The following is a 15,368-nucleotide window of genomic DNA, read 5'->3' as shown; positions in this document are numbered from 1 at the left end:
CTTGTCCTCTGTTGTCATCCTGCAGCTACTCTCTGTCTCCTGGATTCGAACTGCGTGTCTCGTCTCCCCTGGACTTTTTGCTGCCTTCCCGGATCTTGACCTTTCGCCTGACATTGACGCCTCTCTCCAGCCCTCGACCTCTCAAATACCCACAGACTTCCGAGTCTGCCATGCCCTCTCTGAACTTCCACATTCTTCACAACACGCACCTTCAACACCTGCCTGTAAATTCATATTTTGGCTGGTTGCACACTTCATACTCTTGTATTAATAAAACCGCCCAAGGCTAAGCGACGTTCCTGTCTCAGTGCTGTCTCCTTCTCCACTGTACCATGACAGACATAAGGGCATGGGTAATGTGTTCCTGTCGACTTGCGTTTGACCTTAATATATTTAAGTATTAGCCACCCTGGCTGCGCGGGCCACAATTACACTAAATTTTTAAATTAAATGGAGGGGCTCTGAAAACTTTGCCATAGACGGTTGGTATGTCACTCGGTTATAAAGTCATGGTTCCAGTCATTTTGAGTACAGTAAGGGAACAAAATCGATAATGATTTTATTTCTAAAATTCAATGAAAAAGCATTCAACTGCTAGCAAGTGTTTCTTGAAGAATAGAAAATATTTTGGAAAGTGCGATCACGCAAACATATCAGTTTGGAAAGTCGCATTTATTATTACATTTTGAATAGATTAAAGTTATTTATTGGCTTTAATAGCTTGATCTTGTAATCCCATTCCCTAAAACGACAGCTGGGAATCCTTGTGCACCTCACGATTCAATTACAATTCAGGGGCTATGATTCAGTTATAAATGCATGACTTATATGTCATGATCCGCCACTCCGATCATGGCATATTCTGTTTTTTGTTCTGTTTTGTATCACATCTGTTTAGTATTTGAGTTCCTTAGTTCCTAGTGGCACTTCCAGTTTTGTTTCTGTTGCCGTAGTTACCTATTTGTGTCACCTGCCGTTTGTTTTTCTCACGCACCTGCTCTGTGACTATCTCCTATTTAAGCCTGCCTTTGTTTGCCATTCGGTCTCGGATTTTCATTTGCTTCCATGCAACAGGTGACGTCGCTCTTCCCGCATTGTGGTAATTGCTTTTGTGTACTTTAGCTTCCACGCTATTCTGTTGTTTGTCCCTAGCTCATGCTAGCGCTTTCTGTTGGTTTTGTTTGTAGTGCCTTCGTGCAAGTGTTTTGGTTCTTAGCTCGTTTTTATAGTTAAATAAATCATCATTCTTACCTTCACGCTGTGTCCTACTCAAACTGCCTCCACGAGAGAACAAGAGCCACACCACGATGGCAGCAAAGTGTCACAGGTGTGGTTTTTGTTGTCTCATGAAGGCAGTTTGACACAGCGTGAAGGTAAGAATGATGATTTTAAAAAAGTAGGAGCAAAAATGGGAGAAAAGGGAAGTGTCCGCCTTCCTTGGGAGCCAGAGAGAAAGAAATTGACTAAATTATCTGTTTTAAAATGAAACTTTGAGGTTTGACGCAACAGGCTTCTGTAGTTAGTCAGCACACAGAGCAGTCAATATTGCTTTCACATAGTTTGCTTACAATGTATGCCAGTAAGAAAATTATTATATTTTTTTATATGCTGGTGCCGTTCCAATTAAAGCTAATCGTTTAAAACATCTCAAAGGTCCGGAGTTCGATTCCTGGGCTCAAGATCTTTCTGTGGGGAGTTTGCATGTTCTCCCTGTGACTACGTGGGCTTCCTCCCATCTCCAAAGACATGCAATTGGGGATAGGTTGATTGGCCACAGGAAATTGGCCCTAGCGTGTGAATGTGTGTGTGAATGTTGTCTGTCTATCTGTGTTGGCCCAGCGATGACGTGCCGAATTTTCAAGGGTGTACCCCTGCCTTCCACCCGAGTGCAGCTGGAATAGGCTCCAGCAAACCTCGCGACCCCAAAAGGAACAAGCGGTGGAAAATAAATGGATGGATTTGTTCAAGTTTAAATGATCATCGTTATAATGTTCCTTATCCTGTCAATGCAATTGTACATTGATTGTTAGCATTAGCTAGAGGCATAGGTAGAAACCTTTATCCTGTATGGTTGCATTCCTTTTTTACATTTATACTAAACTTTATTGGCAATTTAACATGATCACTACATGTATGTGCACGTTTCATGTGTAGGGTAATGTACTTTCCTTTAAGCACTTACTTCATTGTTCATTGTGGAGAATAAACAACCTCAAATTGTACGTTTTTTCTTCCCTGATTTTAAGGACTACTGTGTTCTATTTAGCAGTACAGTGGTACGGGGCTTGTGTTGTTGCTTTACAATAAAAGGGCCCTTGGTTCAATCCCCGGGCTCGGGGTCTTTCTGTGTGGGGTTTGCAGGTTCTCCCTTTCACTGCGTGTTTTCTTCCGAATTCACCGGCTTCCTCCCACCTCCAAAGACATGCACCTCGGGATAGGTTGATTGGCAACACTAAATTGGCCCTAGTGTGTGAATGTGAGTGTGAATGTTGTCTGTCTATCTGTGTTGGCCCTGCGATGAGGTGGCGACTTGTCCAGGGTGTACCCCGCCTTCCGCCCGATTGTAGCTGAGATAGGCGCCAGCGCCCCCCGCGACCCCAAAAGGGAATAAGCGGTAGAAAATGGATGGGATGGATGTTCTACAAATCATTGAAACGTTCCATTTTCATTGCAGTAAGATAAAATTGTAATTGCAGCACACACCTAAAAACAAATATTTTACGCACATTTTTGCACTCTGCTATTTGAAAGATGTTATTAAAACCAGCCAGGCTGCCAGTTTTATGACCTCTACTCTGAACAAAGACAGATGAGGTTCTGCTTGCCAGTCATGCAGAATGGAAACAGTTCTGCTTTGTTACAAAGAGTGCAACATTGCCTCTGTGAGGTACAAGACAGTACTGTCACTGAAGTGTAAATGATGCACAAAATACTTGTACTGCGGCAATGACAATGCGGTGTCAGACTTACTGATACTTAAGAGTCTTCTTGATAGATTTTTCTGGTGTAGGTTTTTTTCCCAATACACCCCAGCTAACCCTGAGGTTCATTTTAATTGTCAGTAGATATTCAAAAAAGCAGTCACTCATTTATCCTTATTGACTTTCAAATTGTGGTACGCATACCAACGGGCTCCTTCTAGTGGTACGCCAAGTAATCACTTAATTAAATATGGTAATGACGTGACTCAAGTCATACTTTAATGGTTTCCAAATAGGGCCTGTAACACAGCAGTAAAGCGGCTGATCAAACAAAAGAGAAGTCATCATCATGGACACACTAGCTGCCAAAGCTAGATCTCCAATAAGGCTAAATAGAGTCAATAACTCCACGGTGACAATTTTACTAATTTACTGAGGAATTTGTGCAGCTAATACAATATAAAAAGAATGCTATTGTAAGTTAATAACAGTAACACAGACACATGTAAAAGTGTTAGCACATTAGTTAATGCTAACAAAGCTAGTTTGATTATATTATGATAGGAGTTCAATTCAGTCAGTTAATTTATTTAATTAATTAATAAAAAATCCAACAAAGTAATAAAATAAAAATTAATCAATCAACATAACACTAAAATAAAACAAATAAAAAGGAGCAGAATAAAGTTAAAAAGTTATAATATTTGCCCCCTATTTTGACTTTCAATGTTGGCGACTACAAAGCCATATTTCCGTTTTACAATATTTAAACCAATAATGAAGAAATAATTCTACTTAGTCGTATCTTTTAATCACCACTATTATTGTATTTTTTTTGGAACACCGAAAGAGATTTACATTGTTTTATTCTATTGTCGAGTTTTTCCATCATCTAACACCTCTGATTGAAATACTTATTTCCATTATCACCTTTCTAAATGTAGATTTATTATTAAAGATCTCAGTTCCTTTCAGATTATAACTACTTTCTATTTTTACAAATCTGTTTTAAATGTTGTTTGGTAGAATTGTTGAATATGCTTTGTACACGATTTTTAAGATATTATACTGTGCCAGTACATTACATTTTAATAACTTTCATTGCTTTAATATTCAGTTTGTTGATTCCCTGTATGCATTTCCAGTGAATTTTAGTTTTTTGCATTTTTACGGCTCTTTTCTGCAGAAGGAATATTGGATTTAAATATGTTTAACAGGGACTACCCCACACTTCAAGACAGTATGTTAGATGTGGAACATTCAGTGAGTTAGTTATACAAAACATACAGTGATTTTCAATTTAGCATGTAAGCATTAAACAAGCATGTATGCATTAAACATTCCTATCAAAGGTGACGTTTAGTAGATATTAATTCATTAAGTTATAATGTAAAACATACAAACGTTGCTTAGAGTGATGAATAAAAAAAACATACGAGTAGAAACGCTATAGTAGACGGAACAGCACTTCTACTTCCGGTTCAAGGCACGAAAAAGTAGGAAATACTTTAGAATTTCAACCCGCAGCACCTCCAGTGAGAAAACTCATCCAAAAAGAGCACCTTAGCCCAAACAATGACACCTATTCAGTGTCTCTGAGTTGATGTTACTACAAACCCATATGAGTTGGGAAATTGTGTTAGATGTAAATATAAACGGAATAAAATGATTTGCAAATCCTTTTCAACCCATATTCAATTGAATGCACTACAATTTTTTTTTTTTGCAAATAATTATTAACTTAGAATTTAATGGCTGCAACACATGCCAAAGTAGTTGGGAAAGGGCATGTTCACCAGTGTGTTACATCACCTTTTCTTTTAACAACACTCAATAAACGTTTGGGAACTGAGGAAACTAATTGTTGAAGCTTTGAAAGTGTAATTCTTTCCCATTCTTGTTTTATGTAGGGTTTCAGTCCTTCAACATTCTGGGGTCCCCGATGTCGTATTTTAAGCTTCATAATGCGCCACACATTTTCGATGGGAGACAGGTCTGGACTGCAGGCGGGTCAGGAAAGTATCCGCACTCTTTTTTTACGAAGCCACGCTGTTGTAACACGTGCTGAATGTGGCTTGGCATTGTCTTGCTGAAAAAAGCAGGGGCGTCCATGAAAAAGACGGCGCTTATATGGCAGCATATGTATTTCCAAAACCTATATGTACATTTCAGCATTAATGGTGCCTTCACAGATGTGTAAGTTACCCATGCCTTAAGCACTAATGCACCCACATACCATCACAGATGCTGGCTTTTGAACTTTGCGTCGATAACAGTCTGGATGGTTCGCTTCCCCTTTGGTCTGGATGACACAATGTTGAATATTTCCAAAAACAATGTGAAATGTGGACTCGTCAGACCACAGAACACCTTTCCACTTTGCATCAGTCGATCTTAAATGATATCGGTCCCAAAGAATCCGGCAGCGTTTCTGGATGTTGTTGATGAATAGCTTTCGCTTTGCATAGTACAGTTCTAACTTGCACTTACAGATGTAGCGACGAACTGTGTTTAGTGACAGTGGTTTTCTGAAGTGTTCCTGAGCCCATGTGGTGATATCCTTTAGAGATGGATGTCGTTTTTTGATACAGTACTGTCTGAGCAATCGAAGGTCACAGTCATTCAATGTTGGTTTCTGGCCATGCCGCTTACGTGGAGTGATTTCTCCAGATTCTCTGAACCTTTTGATGATATTATGGACTGTAAATGTTGAAATCTCTAAATTTATTGCAATTGCACTTTGAGAAACGTTGTTCTTGAACTATTTGACCATTTGCTCACACAGTTGTAGACAAAGGGGGTGTAACTCGCCCCATCCTTCCTTGTGAAAGACTGAGCATTTTTTGGGAAACTGTTTTTATATCCAATATTGGCACCCACCTGTTCCCGAATTAGCCTGCACACCTGAGGGATGTTCCAAATCAGTGTTTGATGAGCATTTGTCAACTTTATCAGTATTTATTGCCACCTTTACCAACTTCCTTGTCACATACTGCTGGCATCAAATTCTAAAGTTAATGATTATTTGCAAAAAAAAAAAAAAAAAAAAGTTTAACAGTTTGAAAATCAAATATGCTGTCTTTGCAGCATATTCAACTGAATATGGGTTGAAAATGATTTGCAAATCATTGTATTCCTGTGTTGGCCCTGCGATGAGGTGGCGACTTGTCCAGGGTGTACCCCGCCTTCCGCCCGATTGTAGCTGAGATAGGCGCCAGCGCCCCCCGCGACCCCGAACGGGAATAAGCGGCAGGAAATGGATGGATGGATGTATTCCGTTTATATTTACATCCGTTTATATTTACATCATGAAGCAGATTTCATGAAAGACCCACAAATATCTCTCCTCCTTTCATAAGCTGAACATATTCCAACTGAAATCACCACATTGTCATATAAGACAATTGTGGTCTAATCAGGGGTGTATTTGGGGCTAAAGGGAAACCCATCGGTAGTCATTGGGGCTCGCTACATAACAAAACCAACTAATGATTTATTATGCTGTTACAGAAAAGGAACTGTTTTTCTGTAATTGACAGGAACGTTAATCATATATCTAACTAAATTTACCATTCTGATCACTAATACTCAGATATTTGTGATGAAATGCGTCACTCAATGTCATTTTCGCATCCTACCCTTTAGAACAGGGGTGTCAAACTCAAATACAGAGTGGGCCAAATTTTAAAACTGAACAAAGCCGCGGGCCAAGGTTAAAAAAATTAACCTTTTAATAGGGACCCAAACAAGTTTTGCATTGAATATTAAACAAGCAAGGCTTAAGTAGCTTTATAGTCACATACAAAATCGAGTTTCAAATTATAATAATGAGTAAAAAATATCAAAAAAGTATCAAAGGCATATCAAATAAAATGCAAATAAAAATTAGGGGAGCGGGGTTTGGTGGTAGTGGGGGTGTATATTTTAGCGTCCCGGAAGAGTTAGTGCTGCAAGGACTTCTGGGTATTTCTTCTGTTGAGTTTACGTTGTGCTACGGTGCTGATGTTCTCCCGAAATGTGTTTGTCATTCTTGTTTGGTGTGGCTTCACAGTGTGGCGCATATGTGTAAAAGTGTTAAAGTTGTTTATACGGCCCCCCTCAGTGTGACCCTTGTGGCTGTTGATCAAGTATGCATTGCATTCACTTGTGTGTGTTAAAGCAGCATATATTATGTGACTGGACCGGCACGAAAAAGCGGACGTGACGACAGGCTGTAGAGGACGCTAAAGGCAGTGCCTTAAAGGCACTCCCCCAATATTGTTGTCCGGGTGGAAATCGGGAGAAATTTGGAAGAATGGTTGCCCCGGGAGATTTTCGTGAGGGGCACTGAACTTTGGGAGTCTCCCGGGAAAATCGTGAGGGTTGGCAAGTATGAGTATCAGCGGTGAATGCAGTGTTACAGAGGCATCGCCGCTGTATAATACCGGCGGGCCAGCTCTAATCTTAATTTGATATTACCTCAAGGGCCAAATTAAATTACACGGCGGGCCATGTTTGGCCCGCGGGCCAGAGTTTGACACCCATGCTTTAGAGCACATGCATTCGGTGTCACTGGGAAAAAGGTTGACCCCTTGGGTAATTGTAATAAATCTGTTGTCTTCTCGCCTTCATCTATTTGTTGCTCTGCTTGGGTAACTCTATTTTATTTAATTGAAAAAAAAAATAATAATAATAATCAAATACCCAACAAGAAGGGAAGGGGGAGATTTTTTAAATAATCCTAATTGATGCATTTTAATTTGTTTTTAACCTGCAAAAACAAAATATATAAATACCATATTTTCCAGACGACAGAGCGCACCATTATATAAGCCGTAACCACTAGATTTTAGAAGAAAAATAATATTTGTCCATATTTTAGCCACACCAGACGATAAGTCGTAAAAATCTATACCTTGTGAAATGATTTATTCACACATATAGAGTTTTACAATTGTTATTTACACACCTTAATTCTTCCCAAACGGTGCGAGTAACATTGCAGTAAAACGGATGATCAAACAAAAAACTGAAAATTCATCGTCATGGAACTGTAGATAGCTTTGTAACCCTGCTCACTTAATTCCGATGACGAAGAACAATGACGGGAAGAACGAACCGCCGAGTGGACCAAACCATTTTTAGGAATTCACATCGATTCAATTTAATGTATTGGAAACATGTCAAAAATTCTCAAGCTCACATTTTGCTCAAGTGAAGAAGCAAAGATTGTCTGGTCCCACCCCTGTGTCGTAAGCAGAAAAAATAAAAATAAAGAAAAAAATAAACAGTAGCAAGTAACAAATCATTCAGAAGGAGTACATTAGTGTAAAATTAGGTTGTATGGTCTACTGCAGTGGTCCCCAACCACCGGGCCGTGGCCCGATTGGTACCAGGCCACAAAATAATTTTTTTATTCATTTTTATTAAAAAAAAAATTTTTTTTAATTGTTTTGGTTGTGTTGTATATCCGCAGCACACCTGCTTTTATTTGGGAGACAGTTGGCTAAATTATGTCAACATTGCGTCGTCCAACCAATATTGCGTCGTTCTCAGCAACTCTAACCGGTTTAGAGGTACACTGTCACCTGTTGTCACTTCTGTGAAGTGCACAGCTTGCTTCACACTAAAAACAAGGTGCAGGGAAATATGTTTGTAGATGTTTCTTGTTAGGCCATGAGCGGCAGCCATAAATCATAAAGCATAACGCCAATAAAGTTTTCTATTATATTCCACCTTTCCTCGATTATGGCAGGCTATATGTAATATATAACATTGCGATTTTGGTCTTTGAGTGCAACAAGGAAAGTCTTATGATGTGTATTGTATTCTTTTAAAATTGTTCTTTGAGAGCAATAAGAACCGTATGTTAAACGTATGGTAAGATTCTTTGTTAAATGGAACCAAAAACTATGTTTTTGGTGTTCCCCTTTATTTTAAAAAGTATCGAAATACATTTTGACACTGGTACCAACATATTGGTATTGGGACAAACCGAGTGCAAATGGGAACTTATTCATATTCTAACCCAGTCCCACAATGAGTACATGATATCAGTCTCTTTGTTTCAACAGTTCTTTAGTATACTGTACCTTGTAAACACTATCTGCTTGTATTGTTACTTAAACTGGCTCATGCTAGTACAAACCCTGTTTCCATATGAGTTGGGAAATTGTGTTAGATGTAAATATAAACAGAATACAATGATTTGCAAATCCTTTTCAACCCATATTCAATTGAATGCACTACAAAGACAAGATATTTGATGTTCAAACTAATAAACTTTTTTTTTTTTTGCAAATAATAATTAACTTAGAATTTTATGGCTGCAACACGTGCCAAAGTAGTTGGGAAAGGGCATGTTCACCACTGTGTTACATCACCTTTTCTTTTAACACTCAATAAACTTTTGGGAACAGAGGAAAAAATGATTGAAACCTTGAAAGTGGAATTCTTTCCCAATCTTGATGTATGTAGAGCTTTAGTCGTTCAACAGTCCGGGGTCTCCGTTGTCGTATTTTACGCTTCATAATGCGCCACAAATTTTCAATGGGAGACATGTCTGGACTGCAGGCGGGCCAGGAAAGTACCCGCACTCTTTTACTATGAAGCCACGCTGTTGTAACACGTGGCTTGGCATTGTTTTGTTGAAATAAGCAGGGTATGATAACGTTGCTTTGATGACAACATATCTTGCTCCAACACCTGTATGGACCTTTCAGCATTAATGGTTCCTTCATAGATGTGTAAGTTACCCATGCCTTGGGCACTAATACACCCCCATACCATCACAGATGCTGGCTTTTGAACTTTGCGCTTATAACAATCCGAATGGTTATTTTCCTCTTTGTTCCGGAGGACACCACATCCACAGTTTCCAAATATAATTTGAAATAGGGAATCGTCACACCACCGAACACTTTTCCACTTTGCATCAGTCCATTTTAGATCAGCTCAGGCCCAGCGAAGCTGGTGGCGTTCCTGGGTGTTGTTAATAAATAGCTTTCGCTTTGCATAGTAGAGTTTTAACTTGCACTTACAGATGTAACGACCAACTGTAGTTACTGACAGTGGTTTTATGAAGTGTTCCTGAGCCCATGTAGTGATATCCTTTACACACTGATGTCGGTTTTTGATGCAGTACCGCCTGAAGGGTCAAAAGTCCGTAATATCATCGCTTACGTGCAGTGATTTCTCCAGATTCTCTGAACATTTTGATGATTTTACGGATTGTAGATGGTAAAATCCCTAAATTCCTTGCAATAGCTCGTTGAGAAATGTTCTAAAACTGTTCGACAATTTGCTTACAAAGTGGTGACCCTCACCCCATCCTTGTTTGTGAATTACTTAGCATTTCATGGAAGCTGCTTTTATACCCAATCATGGCACCCACCTCTTCCCAATTAGCCTTCACACCTGTGGGATGTTCCAAATAATTGTTTGATGATCATTCCTCAACTTTATCAGTATTTATTGCCACCTTTCCCAAATTCTTTGTCACATGTTGCTGGCATCAAATTCTAAGGTTAATGATTATTTGCACAAAAAAAATGTTTATCAGTTTTAACATTAAATATGTTGTCTTTTTAGCATATTCAACTGAATATGGGTTGAAAATTATTTGCAAATCACTGTATTCTGTTTATATTTAAATCTAACACGATTTCCCAACTCATATGGAAACGGGGTTTGTACATTGTTTAAGTTCTTTACTCAATCCATTCCATAGTTTAATCCCACATACAGATAAACACTTAAATAACTAACTTTCAAAGTTGTGTGTGTATATAAATGCTTTAGTGTGTGTTTATTCGAGACAATGCATTTCTCTCTTTTTGTAGAGAAATACTGTGTTGTACATTATATTTCTGGGCAGTCCATTGTTATTTGCTTTGTACAGGATTTTTGCACTTTGAAAATGTACAAGATCAGTTAATTTCAACATTTTAGAACCAATGAAGAGAGGTCTTTCCTATATGCAGACTTATGTATTATTCAGAGTGATCTATGAATCAACTGTAATTTTATGATTGTTCCCCCATATCTCAACACAGTAACTCAGGTATGGTAACACTTTTGATTCAGGTGTCCTTGTGCCATACTCAATACTGAAAAATTCCTTGCAACTTTATGTTGTATGGACTTGATGTGTTGTTTCCAGCTCATTTCATTATCTTTGATAACTCCTAAAACAATGTTCTTGCACTATATCAATATGTACACCATCTATTTGTATATAACTATTTCCCCTTACTATTTCTAAATAGCATTGACTCAGTTTTACTTATTTTCAAAGTTAATCTGTTCTTATCAAATCATTATTTTAGTTTGTGTACTTCTAACTGCACTATTACTTAATTTGTGTTTTCCCCTGAGTAGAATGCAGTAGTGTCATCTACACATTGTATTAACTTGAGGTATTTCGTGGTTTTATTCATACTGTTTATGTAGAGATTGTATTGTTTTGGTCCCAGAAGTGACCCCTGGGATACCCACAGGGTATATCTAAATAAACAGTCTGATATGTGTTCTCCTATCCTTACACATTGTTTTGTAGGATGGGGCAAAGGGGGACATTGAAATGATTAAAATTTGAATATTGAATGACTTGTGGCTTTGTTTGAATTCATTTTCATTCCTATGAATATATATTAATTCAGTGTACGCATAAACATTTTGTCATAGAGGCTACCAGGGGCTCAGTGTGTGCCTCAGCGGGCTGTGGGCCCTTAGAATTGCCATCACCTTTCCCCCTATACGACAGCCCTGGTCATGTCAGTATAGATGCATCACATTTTAGTAGAATGTACTGTGTCAGAGGCATTCAATAAAGATAAAAATGTTCTTACCTTTGAAATTCCGATCATCTTCAGCAACCACCAAAAAAAAAAAAAAAATCATAAGGACAATTAGACTCAGTAGAGGAACCTAACTCAGTTATTAATACAACGGTACAGTCTATTTATTTAGGCCAGGGGTCTTCAACATTTTTCTTCTGAAAGCTAGATGAAAATGTAAGAGATCTACTCATTTTTTCCCAAACATTAACTATAACCAAATATCGGTATCTGCAAATAACACCGAGTTTTTGAACTGAACAAGGAATAAAATCAGGCTCATCTGCAGTTTATACCGGCATGTCAATACATATCATTTCTGGTTTCTGCTAAATGCTTGCAAAAGTAAGAGCAAAATACTGAAGCAAATTGCGGTGTTGTCTGACTATGTGCAAATCCCTGTCTCCATGTTCTGAAGTTGCTAAATCTTAGATCAGGGGTGTCAAACTTATTTTAGCTCAGGGGCCACATGGAGGAAAATCTGTGCACACGCGGCCCGGACTATTAAAACCACGGCATTAAAATTTGAAAATAAAGTCACTTCAGATTGTTTACATTGTCTTACTTTGGCCAAAAATAGAACGATCACGTTCTGGAAATATTACGATAAAAATATAGAAAAAAATACCGGCAGCAGTAAAGTTTACATTCATGAAGGAAAGAAGAAAGTGAATGAATGTTTATAACTGAATACATTTATATATGCATAAAAATGTGCTTTCTTTTGTATATTTTTTTTATTTTTATGTATTAAGTCATGTTTATGACAAACTTTTTCCAAAACACAATATAGAACAAGGACAGCGTGGCAAAGTTGGTAGAGTGGCTGTGCCAGCAATCGGGGGGTTGTATGTTCAATCCCCACCTTCTACCATCGTAGTCACGTCCGTTGTGTCCTTGGGCAAGACACTTCACCCTTGCTCCTGATGGGACCTGGTGAGCGCATTGCATGGCAGCTCCCTATGGCATCACATTAGTGCCAAAAATCCAAGCGCATAAAAACTGTTATCGCGCGCTGTTTCACCACTTTGTACGCGCACGCGACAACCTTTTGCTCGCGTGTGGTGCCTTTGTGCGGGCGCGCGGCGCCTTTGTGCGCGCGCGCGCCGTCTTCGTTTTGGCACTTTGTGGGCGGTTATTCTTACACAGCCCCTCCTTTCTGATTGGTCAGGCGAAAATAGCTGAGGGCCAATCAGAAGTATAGCAGGGCGGGTCATCGTCAATATGTATCAAGATAATACAGCTCCTGTCGACAAACAAATTCTAAAAAGTCAAAATTTAGTGAAGTTGTGGAAAATGCCAATTGAATTTTATCTAAAAGTCTTTGAAGAAGGTAATGTCTCATCTGTTGAGAGAACATCACGTAGTTATTGCAGTTTTAAGATCAATATCTCTCTTTTCATACACATACAACCAATACAGAGATGTCAGTCAATGATGGAAATTATATTTTCAAATATGTTTTCTTTCCTCACTTGTCTGTTTTAAAAAATATTTTTATTTATCTAATATTTGTATATGTAAATATTGAATGTATGCCAAAATGTGGGACTGTTAATTTTCTTTCCTCTATCTACTTTAAGTTTACACCAGAGTCTACCTAAACCCACTTATCTATGCGTACTTCATATCAGGACCACATGATTAGCATATGGGCCTAATTATTGATGTTATGATTGCAATTACTATTTTAGTAGAATAATGAATGACAGGTTATCACAACAATTAATGAATATGGTTTTAATATTACTATAATAAGTATTTACGTTTCTGCAAACAACTCAAACTATGGAAAATTAGATATCAGCCCAAATCAGTATAGATGGCAGAGTTAAAAATATGTATTTGAAAAAACCACAAAAAAAGCTAGCTCCATAGATTAGACAAATTAAATCTGAGAGATAATAGTGTAAGACTTACTTGTTCAGCCGTGATAGCCCCATGAAAACGGGATTTCCTTTCTTTTTAATCCCAGGGAACTGCCATGGACCTTTCATCATAGATATGAATAAACACTCCATGTTTCTCCTGCGGAGCGGCCATCTTACCTCGGACTGCTGGTCCCCATCATTTTATTGATATCAATGGTACATGTACTATTTAAATATACACATAAATACAATACTCTGACATTTATAACAAATCAAAAGGAGGAAAGAAAATTAATAGTCCCACTTTGTGGCATACATTCAATATTTCCATATACAAATATTAAATAAATAAAAATATTTTTAAAACAGACAAGTGAGGAAAAAAAACATATTTGAAAGTATAATTTCCATCATTGACTGACATCTGTGGACTGGTTGTATGTGTATGAAAAGATATTGATCTTGGCACTTCATTAACTATGTGATGTTTTCTCAACAGATGAGACATTACCTTATTCAAAGACTTTTAGATAAAATTCAATTGGCATTTTCCACAACTCCACTAAATTTGAACTTTTTAGAATTTGTTTGTCGACAGGAGCTGTATTATCTTGATACATATTGACGATGACCCCCCCCTGCTATACTTCTGATTGGCCCTCAGCTATTTTCGCCTGACCAATCAGAAAGGAGGGGCCGTGTAAGAATAACCGCCCACAAAGTGCCAAAACGAAGACGGCCCAAGCGCACATAGGCACTGTGCGCACGCAAAAGGCGCCGCGCGCGCGCGCAAAGACACCTTGCGCACGCAAAAAGGCGCGCGCGCGCGATCAAAGGCACGAAGTGAAGAATCAGCGCGCGATAACAGTTTTTATGCGCTTGGATTTTTGGCACTGATAGCGCCATAGCTCCTGCCGTCAGTGTGTGAATGGGCGAACGTGGAAATACTGTCAAAGCGCTTTGGGCTCATTAAAAAACGGTAGAAAAGCGCTATACAGGTACAACCCATTTACCATTTAGAATGTGAGATTTAACAGGATATGCATACATTTATCATTTGTTTTCAAAACGGTTATAAAAAAGTGGGAATCCAAAAATTTACTGTGGGAGCCCATTTTGAAAATTCCTAGTGCCAACACTGATGGAGTTTTGGCGCGTGCAAAACAGCAGCAGGTGGCTGTGGCCTGCAGGTTGGTTCTAATTCTACTCAAATATCATCATAGATAAATGGCAATAGATATTTCAATCTAAACTGCGATGAGGTGGCGACTTGTCCAGGGTGTACCCCGCCTTCCGCCCGATTGTAGCTGAGATAGGCGCCAGCGCCCCCCGCAACCCCGAACGGGAATAAGCGGCAGAAAATGGATGGATGGATGGATATTTCAATCGGGGGCCGGATCCGGCCCACGGGCCTTGACTTTGACACCCCTGTGTTAGATCGTTTCTTCAAATGTATGTATGCAGACCGTCTTTGAGGGACTCAGAAATGCATGGCGACTTACAAGTAACTAGAGCAATAGGTTGGAAACCCCTGATTTAGACCCTACTTATACTGGTGTACATAATTGTGTCATAATTGCATCCAGGAAATATCGGTGGTGCTACACACGCAAAATTGTAAACTTGAGTTATTTGGCAGGCATAATGCCACATTAAAACAACATGACAGATCTTTGACACTAATTTGTAGTATTTTTTTAACAAATACATCAGAAATGTGTTCAGTGTTCCACTTTATTAACCAATAATTTCCCTTCAGC

At 38.6% G+C, this 15,368-nt stretch overlaps 1 protein-coding gene across 3 annotated transcripts in view; it reads right to left on the bottom strand.

The window, feature by feature from the left end:
• gabbr1b (gamma-aminobutyric acid (GABA) B receptor, 1b) overlaps nucleotides 1-15,368 on the bottom strand; it is a 665,116-nt gene that overhangs the window by 507,890 nt on the left and 141,858 nt on the right. For all 3 annotated transcript variants that reach the window (XM_061908314.1, XM_061908315.1, XM_061908316.1), the window contains one exon: nucleotides 11,750-11,767. In XM_061908314.1, coding sequence (XP_061764298.1) covers nucleotides 11,750-11,767 — 18 coding nt within the window. The remainder of the gene's footprint in view (nucleotides 1-11,749; nucleotides 11,768-15,368) is intronic.

Source organism: Nerophis ophidion, linkage group LG08, assembly GCF_033978795.1.
Source record: "Nerophis ophidion isolate RoL-2023_Sa linkage group LG08, RoL_Noph_v1.0, whole genome shotgun sequence".
Classification (NCBI taxonomy): Eukaryota; Metazoa; Chordata; class Actinopteri; order Syngnathiformes; family Syngnathidae; genus Nerophis; species Nerophis ophidion.
Note: the sequence above shows the minus strand (reverse complement) of the source record. Positions and strands in the feature narration are given on the sequence as shown.